We start from the raw sequence: 15,586 nt of genomic DNA on the forward strand, positions 1-15,586 counted from the left end.
TCCACCTTGACTCCTTGCATTCCTCCAGACTGACCTGGAGGAGTGCAGGGAGGTCGAGGGATGCACTCAGCTGTCGCAGCAAGGGGATCCTTAGTGCAGGGGCACAGCAGCCTGCTCCAGACTAACCCAGGCAGGGCCATTTTGCTGTGGTGGCAAGAGTCCCAAGCCTTGCCATTGTGGTGCAGCAGCCTGCCTTGCCCTATTCTGCTTCTGTACAGCAAGGGGAAGCTGGCAGGGCTGGGAGCTGGGCTTGGGGAAAGTCTCTGCATGCCAGGCTGCTGACCCCTTCAGCTTTTAATTGGCTCTCTCTGTTGTTCAGCTGAGTAGCAGGGGAGACATGAGGAATCTGCAGGGGTTTGGGGCCCAGGCTTGGGAGGCTTTCTTCAAGAATGACTCCTGGTCCCTGCAGCTTTTAAATTGCCTCCTTTTAGCTCAGCTGAGCAGTGGGGTGGGGATGCAAGGGGAAGCCAGTGCAGCCAAGAGCTGCTGCCCATGCCAGATTTTCAATTGCCACCCTTGCTGCTCAGCTGAATGGGTAGGACGTAGTCTTCACTTGGTACCAGGCTGCTAGACAGAGGGAATGGCACTGCAAAGAACTCTGGTGTGAGAAGTAAGCGTGGAGCACTTGGGTGTGCTCTTCCCTTCCTCTTCTGTAGATGGGCAGGAGGAGAGCAGCTGCCCCCATACCTTCTCTAGACTAGGGTGACCCTGATCTTGGAAAGGCTTGGAAACCTTTCCCCCAGCTCCACACTTCTTGTCCCCAGAAAGAGTTAAGTTGGGGAAAAGTGTGCAGATGTTCAGTGTCCCAGGAAAAACGTGGAGCAATTTAAGCATAATTGTTCCTGGGTTATTTTTTGCCTGGAGCAGCTACTTTTGGTGCTCAAGGAAAAAAAAACCTTGAGCATCTGTTTTCTACCAGGAGAATGACAGTTCTCTTGGTAGAAAGTGGGTAACTTCAGCTGGTGTTAGCTGATGCCATGAATAATGAGCAGTGTAAGACATGGTTGGACTGAATAGTTACTGGATGACTACAGATTGCGGTTTGTCCGTAAAACATAAGTATCTAACGCACGTAGAAATTGTTGTTTGTGTATAGCTCAGAAGTGCTGCTAATTACTCCCAGACCTATTAACTATGATGGCCTTGTGTGTTTTAATGCCCTGACTCATGTCTACTCATTTTTAAAGAGGTTCTACGTTTTATGCTTATGATGGTCCATGGAACCCTTCTTCTGCTTGATACCTGGGTCATCTGATACCATCAGGGAAATGGTTGCAGATTAGTCTCCCCACACCCTCTTTTTTTCCTTGGTAGCGTAATTTTTTATCCCTGTACCTTCTTTTGTGCACATTGGAAATGTGTGTCCATATCTATCTGTGTGCATATATATTGTGGTGTTTTCTCTCTCAAAAAACCAACACTATTTATAGTTGTACGAAAAACAAAATATTTTGTAGGAAGAGAATTTGTTTGCCCAGTTAAAGCTAGAAGCTAAGAAAACTACCACAATGACGGGTTCCTTCTGTTCCTTCTGTTTTAATTAAAACAGTAAGCAGAGTGCAAGTATGGTACACAGTTCTTTAAATATGATACAAAATTTGATGCACATAATTTATGTAGAGATTAAGTTGTCTTAGGGCTTGGCAGGTCCTCTGTTTTGAAGACTTGTGTCACCTGTAAAACTGACAGCTCTGCATGGGTGCACAAGCAAAGCAGCTGAGATGTGTACTGACGTGCCTGGGCATGAGTTTAGCTAGTTCAGCCTTTTTCATATTAAATGCATCAGGATTTTGAGGACTGATATATTTAAAGGTTTGTTTTTTGTTTGTTTTTTCACACCCCCCCCCTCAATTTCTCAGACTGAAATACCTCAACTGGTGAGTGAAATTTATCAAAAATTTTTTGTGGAAAGCAAAGAAATCCCTGTGGAAAAATCACTTTACAAAGAAATACAGCAAAGCCTTGTGGGTAATAAAGGCATTGAGGTATTCTATAAAATTCAGACTGCTGTTTATGGAACACTGAAGGATAGATACTACCCCTCATTCATCGTCAGTGATTTGTATGAGAGGCTGATTAAGAAAGAAGAAGAAAGAAGTGCTGTTCAACTAACTGCTGAGGACAAGCATGGAGTGGTGAGTCAGATCTCCAATTTCTGCTGCTTAAGTTACTGGTAGGTGATCTGGGAATAAAACTAAGGAGCATTTCCTAATTTCAAGTTCTGCATTCATCTTTCTTTCTTTGATCTGTTTTCTAGTTGCTGCTCCTCCAAACATGACAAAATTAATCCCTGGATAGGTGCTGACTCCATGTTCCAGGGTTCAAGCACCCACTGAAAAAAATTAGTGGGTGCTCAGCACCCACAAAGCTGCCTGTAGATGTAAAAAAGTTTTAAAAAAATAAAAGAAAAAGAAAAAAACCCACACTTTACCAGAAGTAGCAGTGCGTTACTTCAACCCAGCTCTGTAGTGTCTGTAAAGATTGGGCACTTTCACACTCAGCAAGGGTTTTTGGTGCTTTTAACTAAAGCTCATTCAGTCAGCAATTAGATAAAAGTGCCAAAAAACCCCACTTAAAGCACCTAATCTTTACAGACACTGCAGAGCCGGGTAGAAGTAACGTGCACTGCTTTTCTGCCAAGTTAAAGTGCTGTTTTTGTTTTTGTTTTTTTAAATGCCTGCAAGCATCCACCAGCAAATATAAAAAGTCAGAGCCTAAGGATCCATGCTTCATATTTTTTTTCAGGGACTTAAGAGCTATGGTAGCATGCGCACAGCAGAGGCCTTTTTCTTAAGTTACAAGGACACATAGTGTTTGTTGATTAAGAAGGAAACTATTTGTCCAGCTCTGCTGAGTCTATTTTGAGAGTGTTGTCTTTGCACTTTATAGTTACCAAGTACAGTTTTCATTCTTTTATCTAAAAGAACGAAATCTAAGCACATCTGTTTTTTGGGTAGTCACTGGGTTGTCTTTGGGGCAGTTGTTAATCACAATGCAAGCACAGTATCATAGTAATAGTGAACCTCAGCATTAGCATGTATTATTATGTATCACCAGTTGTTTTCATGTTGATTTTTTGTTTTATTTTGATCACTAAGACAACACTGAACAGGTGCTAAAATGTTTTAAAAAGGTACAGTCCTTAATTGAATGAGATATGATATCTTTAAGATGGCAGAATAGTTGGACTTTGTTAAATTAGCAAAAGCTTATAGAGGCCTTCCGGGTTTCTAAATGTCTCAGATTTTTTGATGCTATCTCTCATGCTCTTTAGAAGTTGAGAGTTGTGCTGTTTTATGAAGGAAGTGGAGATGCACTTTCATTTTGTTTTCAGGTGATGATAATTACTGCTGAAATAACTGATTTTTAAGTCAGCTATGAAATTGACTATTATTATTAATAGTCAAACTTATTACTAGTTATAGGGGTCTGTTAAAACAACTGAAATATGGTGAAATAAAATAACTAAATTTGTTACTTCCACATAAGTCCTAATTTTTAAAGCCTTAAATAGCTGCAGAATATAGGTACTAAAAAAAAATCATAAGAGGGAGAGAAAAAGTAGTGTTTGAGAGTTTTATACTGGTTATCTTTCAAATGAAGATAAAGCATTATAGTATATCTGAATCTTAATATTATTTATTAATTTCACAGAGAAGCTCATTTTAATGCTATATTAGAGGATAATGCTAGAAAACAAAGTAAGGCTACAATTGAAGATATTAAAAAATTAAATTGAGAATACTGTAAAGTGATTTTCCCCCCATGCCTCCCCCCCCAAATGGTGGCTCTCCTGGGCCAGATTTTTGTAGCAGCAATTGTTATAAGCCAATTCAGCAGCTAAATCAAAATAACTAGTACTACTTCTTGTCCAAGAATCTTGAACCCATTTTGCAGACATTTAATGAATAAATCCCAATATAAGTCCAGGTCTATTAGTATCTTTGGTTTGTAAGTGGATAAGCTAAGAAAAAGAAAAGTTAAAGGCCAGACATGGGTGCTCAAACAGGAACTTAGAGTCTGGATGTATTGAGATGCATTCCACAATTGTAAATGCTTTCAAACATTTTTTTTAAATTGTTAAACTTTCAGATGTATCAATTAAATATAATTGAAAGCTCTTAAAATACTGTATTCTATCTGTTCTACCTATTGGGGAAAAAAGAAATAATTTTGAGAGAGAAACTGTTTTAAGCAAATGCTATTGATGCATAGTTCTGCAGCATATTCCTTCTTTGAACATTTGTTCCTCCCTCAAATTGTTTTTGATAAAGGATTCAAGAACCCTGCTGTACATGTTTCATCCCCTTCCTGATGCTCAGCTTCATATGCTTTAAATAATCTGGAGATGGTAGGCACATCAAGGGTGTGTCCTGGGGATCCAAGCAGTCACCAGGATTTTCAGAAAACACTGTTATTGTATAGCCCAAATGATTAAACACCGCCCCTCCCCCAATATTAATCGCCTAATGTATTTTATCCAGAGCCTGACACAAATAGCAATTTTTCTGGACATACTGACATAACACTTCAAGAATAGCTCTCTCTCTTCTGTCAGGTGATATCTATCTTGGATTCTTCCACAGTTCTTAAAATCTAATTCTTTAGCCTTAGCCTCAGGTGTCGTTTTAAAATCTTGAGGGAATATATGCAGAATTTAAAGGCTGCCTCTGACATGAAACTTGTAAAGAGCAATATGCCAGCTATTCTGCGACGGGGAAAAATCTTCTTTTTTTTAACTGTTTATCACAAATCGATAACAAAGAGTGTACAATTAGAGCACTTTTCTCTAACGTAGCCAAGCTAACTGCTGTCTGGTGTGTCTCAAGGGTTTTTAACTGAGAATAAGAAGGATTGAATCTTAACTCCAGAAGCTCCCCATGGGCTTTCAGATATGGGGAGAAATTGCATTGTTGACTAATGGCTTTTCGGCTTCATCTATAGTAAAAGATGCAACTGAGAAATCCATTTCCTCTAGCAGAATTGTTTGTTTCTGGAGTGTTTCATTCTCTTAGCAGAGGCTGATGGTTTCACTTATTTTTAAATCCCTCTGGCTGGTAAATGCCTACTTTTTTCCAAGACAGTGTAGGAGGAATGGGTATGTAGCATCTCTGAAAACTGGGTAAAAGACAGAGTTACAACATGGATAGAGGGCAAGAAGCACACCTTCAAGGAAACCTATAATGTCTGTAAGGGAACCAGAATGGTAGACTATACTTCACATCAAAGTTTGTTACAGCAATATAACAGATATGGCCAGAACTTGACTTCTTTCCTTTCCCCACTTCCCACAAAGGCTGCAAACAGGTGGCACAGAGCTCAAGCAAACAGACATCCATGCCACAAATGTCCAAATTTATGGCTGCGCGAATAGGTAGTAAATAATTGTGCCTCTTTTTTTGTGGCAGATATCTGTTTTCTTTATAGGGGGAGAGTGGGCCCTGACTCAGGACAGTGGGAATCATCTGTGCTGCCCAGTGAAGTGAATCACCCGTGCTGGGACACATCCCATAACAGCTGACCGCACTTCAAAGAAGACATCTCTTTATAGCCTCTGTGTACTGTTGCCGGGTTATAGAGAGAAATAAAGCTGTGGCCCTGATTTTGTGAGGCCTCTGCTGTTGGTGGAATTGCTAGTCAATATGCCTTGCATTTGCCATTCTCAATTGCAGGGACCTCTGTTCCCCCCCCTCCCCCCTCCTTCTCCAATATATCTCTTAATACTGTATTTCTAATGTGTGGCCCACTCCGATTAGTATCCGCCAATGGCATAGTATCCTTGGCAGGATTCAGTTTTTGTCCATAAGTGTTGATAAATGGTGAATTCACCTCACACTCTAATGACAAAACATTTCCATCATTAATAATCAAAATTTATAGAAAGAACTAGTAACAATAGGCTGCCACTGTAGTATTCAGAGGGGTCTGGGTGGGGGAGGGGTGGATAGTGGCTGGGGGCAGGCTGGGCAGTGTGTCTGCCCTGTCCCCTGCCTCCCCATCTCAGTTCCTGCAAGGTGCCAGCCAGCTGGGCCCTCCCTTGCAAACTCAGGCAGGAGCTGATGGAAGGAATGAGCCACTGGTTGCAGGGAACAAATGCCACTGCCTCAGCTAGAAGTTTCCTTGCTGGGGAGCAGGGGGTGCCATGGAGCAGGGACCTTCTCCTGGGCTGGGGGGCTGGGGGCAAAAGAGCTTCCCCTGCGCCTCCTTTGTGCTGGCTCAGAGGAAGATGCAGGGGGGTGTGGGTGTGTGTGCGCGCACACATACACATGCATGCACGCACATGCCCCCACATCCCTAATATCATTCAATCCTAAAAATTCAAATTAATAAAAATAAATGCTTAAAAATAAACATCAATTTTTAGGCATCAAAATTATATTTAAAAAATTGTGAATTCTGCCAAGCCTGCATAAATGCATGGATGAAAATGTTATTCATGTTTCATTTATCAGGATGCATAGTTTTCTGTTGTTTTTTTGTTTGAAAGCTTATTAAAAGCCAAATCCTGCAATCTATACTCTTGATTCCCCTCGTCTTAAGATGTCTTTGCCTGAACAGTGCTCACAGCATGTAGCTAATTAGTGAAGAATTTTATAGTATCACATTAATATTTTCTGTCTGACAAACAGGAGTAACAAAATGTTCCATAGATGCTATTGGCAGCAATCCAGTGAAGATGGCTATAATAATGCAAAGACTATTGCAAGTTCTTTGTCCAAATACATAGTGCTATGATGCAATTTGTAAACAAATGAAGACTTTATGAATAATGAGTAGATTATCTTGAATTTATAAGGCAGTAATTATGTTTTTTCTAAGTCACTAGAGCACACCACTTCTCTTCTTTACAGAGGACTTATTTGAAGTTTTATGAATTGAGAATGTAAGAGAAACAAGTGTCTGCTTTAACTCTTTGACAAAAATGTTTGGCTCCTAATGCTAAAGGCAGCATATTACTGAAATAACTAGAATGTCCATGTTTTGAAAGACTAATGTGCCAATAAAAACATAATTTGTTTTAGCATTTAACTTTAATTTTTACTTGACTGTGGTGTTATCCAAAGTAATGGGCACATCTTGTATTATAGTGTATAGATAAATGTCAAAAAAATACAATCAATGCCAGTTATTAGTGGCATGTCTGTGACTTGGCGTCGTAATGTTGCCAGCTGGATGAAGGTGGGGCAGGGGTCATACCTTATTCAGACTAATTGGCTGTTGCTTTTACAGAGTATCATCTGAATAGATAAATGGTAGGAAAATTGCTGATAAGCAGTTGTTACTCTCACCAGGTATTGTTGCGGACTGTAGTCAGTTTTAATATCTTGAATTAAATCTAGTGATTCTAGTAGTATTTGCTGTCTAAAAAGTTTCTCAGGTGCTGAAAATAACAAGGTGTCATTCTCTGTTTCCCTATGAATACAGTTTCTGCTTTTTAATTAGTATGCTTTTGAAGCATTTCATTACATTTGGCCAAATTTAGTTAAACCTCACTCTCTTTCAGTGATTTAAATTATTTTGGTTGAGCTGCTTTCATGTTTTTCCATATCCATTCTTCACTTGTCATATACAGTCTTTTCTTCCGTGGTGATGTTCGTTGAGTCCATGCATACTGTTCAGTGCTGTTGTAGTACATAGAGGCCCCAGTCAAGTCTCGCTGAATTACTGCTGTACACATACACCTATGTGGACAAAACAGAAAAATAGGTGGGAGGAAACGGGGGCCCAGAGTGGAAGTTGGTTGTCCAACTTCACAGTAGGCAAGTGACAGAATTGGGGAAAAAGATCCAGCTTTTTTAGCCTGAAAGCTCTCTCATCTAAACCAATCTACCTCCTTATTTGAAGGATCAGATTAAGGACTGCTGGTCAATTAATGACAAACTTCCTAAAAAATGTATAGAATTAAATACAGAATGAAACCCTTTTGTTTATTTAATTCAAAAGGAATGTTAATTTTTTTCATTAAATTTTATAGAGCACTTTCCAGAGAGAGCCCATGCACATTTCTCGTAGGGTTAAATTAATCTGATTGCCACAGACAAAGTTCTACAAACCCTAAGAATTTAGAAAAGGGGCGGAGCCTCTTGAAGAGAAGGTGCAAATCAGGTTGCCTGTCTTCACTGGATGTCTAGGTCATCTTCCAAGATAGAGACAACCCAACAGGCAAGGGAAGATGGCATTAGTCATGACTTGGAGGGGTGTGTAATGACCAGGTTTCCCAAAGGTGTAAACCTTTGTGCTGACCATACGTATTTTATGCCTATTGTTTGTATTGGCTGAGAAGTGAATGTCCATGTGTTGATTCATTATAATACTAGGAGAACATGAAACACAGAGTCATGGTAATATATATAATTATAGTACTTTTAAAAAAAAAAAAATTATTAAACTTGTAAAACAGAAGTAAAATCCAGTCATAACAATAAATTATTAAAAAGTTTCAGGTTAGTTCAGAATTTTTGAAAATTGATTTTATTTATAAAATTTGCACCCATTTACTTTTGTTATCCAGCTTCAGATGCACAGTATTCATTCAACTGCTTGCTGTTAAATACTGAGCGTAACCACCAAACTCCCTTCTACTTTCATGTTAGAAATTTTGAGTCTTACTCTCACGCTGTAGCCTCAGTGGAAATCTCTATTCTACTATGAGAGCAGTGTAAAAGAGCCTTAATCTAACTGAAACTAATGCTGTCTGGGTACTTCTTAATTGTGTATTACATGATGGATATGGAGCTTTCAAACACCTGTGAAATATAGGCGACGTGTAGGGAGGGGCGTGAGATGGACATGTGCCCCCCCCGATATTGGCTGCTGCCACTGGCTTCTGTGGGCAGTTGCCACTCGCCACCCACCTGTCCTCACCACTGCCACTGGCATCTGCGGGCAGTCCCCACTCGCTGCTTGCCCCCCCGCCTGCCTGCCGCTGCTGCGCCGGTGACTGCAGGCATTCACTGCTTGTTGCCGACACTGCTGCCTACAAATGTGCCCTCTCCCGCGTCTTGAGAGGCACCAGTTGTTCATGTCTGTGAGAGACAATCTGCTGACATGTGCAGCGTGCACTCATACTTCTGGGTTTGTCTACAAAATTAGTTGGTTATTTCGTATACGGGATATAAAGTGCAAATAATGAAACATGCATAGCAAACACATAACAAATTTACTCTTATTGTACATTAGCGATATGGATTGTTTGCTAACCAGATCTTTATTTCTAGAGCCAGAGTTGTGAAGAAACTATTGATGAATGCAGCACAAGAATTAATGAACAGGCCAGTTACGCTGTAAATAAACTTCGCCAGCTAAATGACAAACTTGAATATAAGAGACAGGCTCTAAATTCCATATGTAATTCACCAAAACCCGACAAAAAGGTAACTTCGCTATTTTCAGTCTGTTTTTATTTCACTCACTTGCATGATCCCAACAGTACACTGGTACTGTTCCAAAGCAGGCACAATTCCTGCTCCATAGAGTTGTATTCTAGACATACATTAGAGCAGTGGGAGCTAACTTTCTTGGTAGGTGTGCCACAAATTACCACCACAACATTCCTGTGTGCCATGCTGATCCTCTTCTCCTGCCTGGTCTATTGTTCAGCTTTCTGCTTCTTGCCCTGTTCTCTGTATCCAGTTTTCTACTCACTTTCTGCTTCCTTGTGCTCTCTGCCTCATCTGTTCTTCTGTTTTCTGTCTCCTGCCCTATCTGCCACATATATCTGCATCTGCAATCTCTCACTGTCAAGGATGATTGTCTTCCATGATTGCTTTATCTGTAGGTCTGAAGATGGGCTAACAAGGCCAATCTAGGGTCGACAGTGTTTCAATTCAGACATGTGCCTCTGTGCAGGGTGGGTGGCTCCAGAGCCTGTCTGCCGCTGTGCTTATTGTCACCTCCTTGATCTACCATATGCCACACAGGCTGCCAAAGTGGCATCTATTCTGCAGGCTGGCAGGAGCCTGAAAATGTTTCTTTAACTTTCTTCTATTTGGTAAATATGTTTTTTATGTGCATCTGCCTCACTCTTCTCCAGTTAAATGCTTATACAACCATAAGCAAAGAAGCCTGTTCTAGTTACTCTTGCTTCCCCAAAAGCACTATGGCTTTGGGGATCTGGTTTATTACTTAACTTGTGCTCCCTCTGCTGGCTTAAATGGAGCATGATAATACATTTTCTTAATTAAAGAAAACTTCTACAAAAGAATAACTAAATTGGTTTGCAAATTGTTATTTATAATCCAGAGGCCATTCTTTTACCACACTGTTTCAAGGTGAAGGCAGGTGAAAAGTCCTACAGTATTGGAACAAAATGTGCCTTAATGTCATTGTTTTTTGCAGTGTGACACCATTTTTTTTCTCAAATGTATTTTTTTTTAGGTCTGAAGTGGTAGATCTTGATTAGATTCTGACTAATGTTCAGATTCAAAGATGACTTAGTGCAGTGGTTCAGCTAAGAGCATGCCAGAGTTTTGAGTTCTTATGATATTTTTTAGCCCTAAATGGTAGATGTCTTGTGAAGTCAAGCTCTTCTTTCAAGACTTCTACAAACTTTAGCCAATTGTTCTTAGAATGGCTACTCCTATAAATATTTTCCATGCGGGCAGCAGCTGAGAAGTAGGTATTCATATCTGAATCCCCTTTCATTCTGCAATTCGAAAGGTTTAAACTTCAGGTTCCAGTTTTTGATCCATCACTGATTTTCTTTTTTTCTGGATGGTGAGCATGCATAATTCACACAAGTCAATGGGAGCTGCAGTTGCTCAGCTTCTCTGAAAATAAGGCCATTATTTAATGAATAGCAAAAATATAATTTGTGAATTATTAACAGATTTATTTAAATTCCCTCCTCAATTTCATATTCATTTTGATACTATTTTTAATTTGACAGATGTTTTCTCATTTGTTTAAATTCTTAAAATGTTGAAAGCAAATGAGTCCACTAATGCTCTGAGAGGAAGAACTCTTTATATAAATGAAATGACAAAATGTGAAAGGGTAAGAAAACTAGTTATTTGACCTACTTTTAAAGTATTTGTAGTCTGTTGGGGAAAGCTCTGCATTAGATTACCTTTTTATCAAAATGTACCACCTGGTTCTTTATCTTCCTTTTCTGTTTCTGTGTAGATTCTGTTTACAGTATGTGAACTCAGTAGGATTTGTGCCTCCAATTTAATTTCACCCAACATCCTAGTCCACATTGTCATATCCTCAATGACAGCTATGCAAATAAGGAATAAAAAATGTTAATTTTAGATCCATTAGGAACTGGAAGAAAGGATTGAGGGAGACAAATGAAAAATAATAATTTGTAATAAAAAAAAAAGAAAAAAAGCTTTTAATTCCGGTTGTCAACATTGCATATTAAACGCAGCAGAGAGAGCACAAAAATGTAATGCAAAGCACTGCCAGGCAAATGTCCTTTTCAAGAATAAGAGCCACTGCTACACAGGCTGTCGCAGTCTTACCCTTTGAGTATGTGTCAGTTTTTTTTATTCTGCAGTTGATGCCCAAATATCTTGTGTGTGAGTGCAGAATCTTATGGATAAATGTGTCAATATTATCTAAATGGGGGTTTTATGCTGCCAGTTTTCTTTTTATTAGGTTACATGCAAACTAAAAAAATGCTCTTAGGTCTTGTTTTCATTTGGACATAAATATTTTCCAAGTGAGTCACATTTGGATCTCCATGCACCAGACCCAGTGACTGGAAAGTAAAACTTGTAACTTCTGTTTTCATTCCCTGAGCTGTGAAACAATGAAAAAATTGAACCTAAGGTTGACATCCTGGATCTGATCTGTGGAGCTGAGGCTTCAACAGTACTTTGCCTGTACCACGCTGTGCTACAGCTGAATGGCGGGGCAGCCAGGCCGGAAGGAGCTTCCTTGTGCTGCTTTGCAGCTGCTGACAGGGAGAAGCAGTAGTGGTAGGTTTGGTCAGGTCCTAACGCTAGCCTGCTAGGACTTGAATTGTGCCATTCTGTCCTGCCACCACAAAATGTTGCCACCTGCTGGAATAAATGATGCGAAGGAAATTCTATTTTTTTAAAATGATTTTCCTTTAAATTATATGAATTAGTAAGGGAAATAAAATTGTCTTAGACATTTAGAAATATAACTTTTGATGTTTTTATTAAGTATCTTAAAAATATGAAACGAGATTTTCAGGCAAAACATTCCTTACAGTGGTATAGCCGATTTATTACTAACACCATTTCCTATGTAGCCTTAAATGTACAAAAAAGTAAACTGGACAACTGTAGATGCTATGTAAAATATGCATGAATTCATATACTGGTTAGCTTATAGTTATGAGTATAGTGTATTTACTTGAGAGAATGAAATGTATTTCCTTGTTGATTCCAGTGGTATTATATTTTCAAGGTTCTTTGCCGATGGTCAGAAATATCTATGTAACTAAACCATTGTTATATGATATATTGCACATCTTGACCAAATCACATTTGTTGTGTCATTTCAGTCTTAACAAATAAACTGTTTTGGCACATGCTCTCTTTTTAGGAAAAAAATACCTCCTTGTATTGGTGAACAGTGGCATTTAGCTTATACTTCTGGGCTTTATTTGGATATTCTTTGTCTTTTAGCATTGCTATATGTTTTTGAAATGGAGTCAGTTTATTCTCTGAGCTCCACAATTGTTTACCTGTGGTCAGGCTGTAACAGTCCCTATGGATCCTTTATTGATGCTGTTGTTTTCCATAATATCTCATTAATATTCTTACTAGCTAAAATAAGATGATCACAAAAATGATCTATATACAGGTACTTGAAAATGGAGATGCCACCCCAAGAGGAAGATAGCTGTTCACAGAGCATTGTGTACCAGGAATTTAAATGACCCTTCATCATCTTAAAAGAACACAAAAACTTGAATACATGGTAGTAGAATTGCTGTAAATGTGGATGCACTACAATTGGTGCAAATTGTACAAAAAGAACATGCCTCACAAACTTGAGTTACCTTAAATACACAGAGTGTCTTGTTTTTTTGACTGCTTTAAGTGCACAATATTTTATACACATTCCCGAATTTTCTTAAAATCATGATGACATGCAGTTTTCTGTCATTGTAAGACACAGCTTGCTTGCTTTTAAGAGCTAACACATTGAAAGGAACTTTGACCTAGTCAGAAAGCCTTTTAAAATGTGTGCACTTTTTTAACGCCCCCCCCCCAAAAGCTTAGAAGCCCAACAACAAATAATTCTAGTTTTTGTGGGATCTGCTACATTTTAGTTTTTTGCCCAACTAAGGGGCAAGTGTACCTCCAATGAACTTAAAATGTCCTTTGAAAAGATTCCTGTTCTGAATATCACTTTAGCCTGGTGAATAGTGAGTATGTTAGCCTGGTGAGATATTCAGCATATATTTGAAACTCGGTTTCTATTTTAGTACTGTGAATTGCCTTTTAAGTAATGCAGTGGATTCAGCCAACCTATTTCAGACTGCATAGATAGTACAGATATGGGATTTTTAATGATTTGCTCTAAGGAATCATTCCTCTCTCCCTCTCTGCCTTCCTCCCAGGCTTCACCCTCACCCTTTCCATTTCCCGAATATTATCACCGAAGACACCCATGGTCATGTATATGTATCATAAATATTTTCTTACAGATCCTAACTGGTAGCTTTGCCTTGGCAGATTGTTTCAAAGTTGAAGGATGAAATCACTCTTATGGAGAGAGAGCACAGTGACCTTCAGCTACACATTGCAAGAACAGATTGGTGGTGTGAGAACCTTGGCATGTGGAAAGCTTTCATAAAGGCAGGGGAGGTATGGTTTTGCTTTTTCTTCTGAATTAGCTTCAGCTCCTGGGGTAATGAAAAAAATGTACTGGTTACACTCATTTTTCAGTTTTTATTTTAAAAATCTCTCTTCCAGCTACTATTCCCTGCACATCCTTTTATGTTTCTAGATCTTCAGATGTTTCTAGATCTTCATGTTGTTTGGTGTTGAAACAGCAGTACCTTTTAAGTGAATTAAGGCACAGTTTCAAGTGATGTGGTGTCTAAGGAGCACTGTTGTTTCGTCACTGAGGACATCACATCTATGCCTTATAATCATATGATGCTAATGTTCTGAGGCAGTGTTCTCTTACTGGCATACACTGAAGACTTGCTATATTTCATATTACGATATGACGTTTTAAAGGATTAATAGGCTTAGGTTCAAAAAGGAATTTCTGAATTCTGAATTTCATAGGGGTAGTGTGATTATTTTGTTCTGTCCTGATGCAGATTCATATGTTCCTCAGTTTATGACTTGGGCTACCCATCTTTGGCTGAAGAACTACAGACAGCATTACAGAATGTCTTTTTGCAGCTTGTGTTATTCAAACCCATGTACTTCCTTCTTATCGGGGTACACAGGGAAAACTATACTGCATTAAATTGGCAACAAAAGGTAGAGCAGGAAATATTGAAGGTGTAGTTCTTATGAGCATGTTTTATAGAATTATTCCAAATTTTCCAAGTTGGAAAAATATAGGAGTTCAGAGGGTACACAAGATAACATCATTTTCTTCTCTTTAAAGCAGATTTATTGACTTGCTGGACAGGGGAGCAAAAAAACCCCAACAACAAACCCCCACGACCCTAGCTTCCATTGGCAGCTGTGCAGTCACAACTGCAATTGCACCAGCAGCACTGTGACAAATAGGGAAGAATTGGTGGGGAATGTGGATGGCAACTTGGGCAGCAGCAGCCATGAGATGACTGCGTTTAGGATCCTGAAGGAAAGAGAACAACAGAGTAAAGACCCTGGACTTCAGAAAATCAGACTTCAATTCACTCAGAGAACTGGTGGGCAGGATATCATGGGAGGCCTGTCTGAGGGGGAAAGGAGTCCTGGAGAGCTGGTTGCATTTTAAAGAAACCTTACTGAGGGTGCAGGAATGGACTGTCCTGATGCACAGGAAGACTAGCAAGTAGAGGTGCACCGATACATTGGTCCCATATTGGATCGGCACTGATATAAGGAAAATTGACAGTATCAGCAATCAGCTTTTTTTGGCTGATGTGGCCAATGATGTTGCCAATAAATGCCCTGTGCATATCTGCAGCTGCAGCACAGCATGCAGGCAACTAGGAATGAAATCTGGCAGTGTAGAGAGCAGCTGGGTTTGGCGGTAAATCTGTTGTGAGGGAAGGGGCATGGAGGGCACAGACTGAGGCCCCAGTGGTGAGGGAGGGAGTGGGGCAGGGGCTCCATAGCCGGGGCAGGGTGCAGGACAGAGCTGTGAGTGGTTTGTCTGGGTGGGGTGCGGGAAGGAGGTGGTGGCTCGCACCACTGCATGCACCCTGGGAGGGCATGGGGGGACCTGTGCCTCCAGATATGCACATGAGGTGAGGGTGGGCTGCCACTGCAGGCTGGGGCCAGGGGTGGTGTAGGGCTCTTCCCGGTGGGGGAGATGGGCTGAGCTGCACTCAGGTCGGGTGATGGTGGCACTGGGAGGGGGAATACTGTGAATTTTGGGGTGGCTGCAGCCCCCACCCCATAACTCCCCTCCCAGCAGCCCCTCGCCCCTTCCCCCACAGCAGACTTACCAGCCGGAGGCTGCTTGCCAAGCT

At 40.1% G+C, this 15,586-nt stretch overlaps 1 protein-coding gene across 2 annotated transcripts in view; it reads left to right on the forward strand.

Annotated features, from left to right (window-relative positions):
* Positions 1 to 15,586, forward strand: part of SNX25 (sorting nexin 25) — a 167,974-nt gene that overhangs the window by 120,162 nt on the left and 32,226 nt on the right. Inside the window, exons 9-11 of one of the 2 annotated variants that reach the window (XM_019521916.1) lie at positions 1,860 to 2,135; positions 9,219 to 9,374; positions 13,659 to 13,790. In XM_019521916.1, the coding sequence (XP_019377461.1) occupies positions 1,860 to 2,135; positions 9,219 to 9,374; positions 13,659 to 13,790 (564 nt within the window). The remainder of the gene's footprint in view (positions 1 to 1,859; positions 2,136 to 9,218; positions 9,375 to 13,658; positions 13,791 to 15,586) is intronic. The other variant, XM_019521917.1, reaches the window with a different exon arrangement.

Source organism: Gavialis gangeticus, unplaced genomic scaffold (genome assembly GCF_001723915.1).
Source record: "Gavialis gangeticus isolate Ggan-Ray unplaced genomic scaffold, GavGan_comp1, whole genome shotgun sequence".
Lineage (NCBI taxonomy): Eukaryota > Metazoa > Chordata > Crocodylia > Gavialidae > Gavialis > Gavialis gangeticus.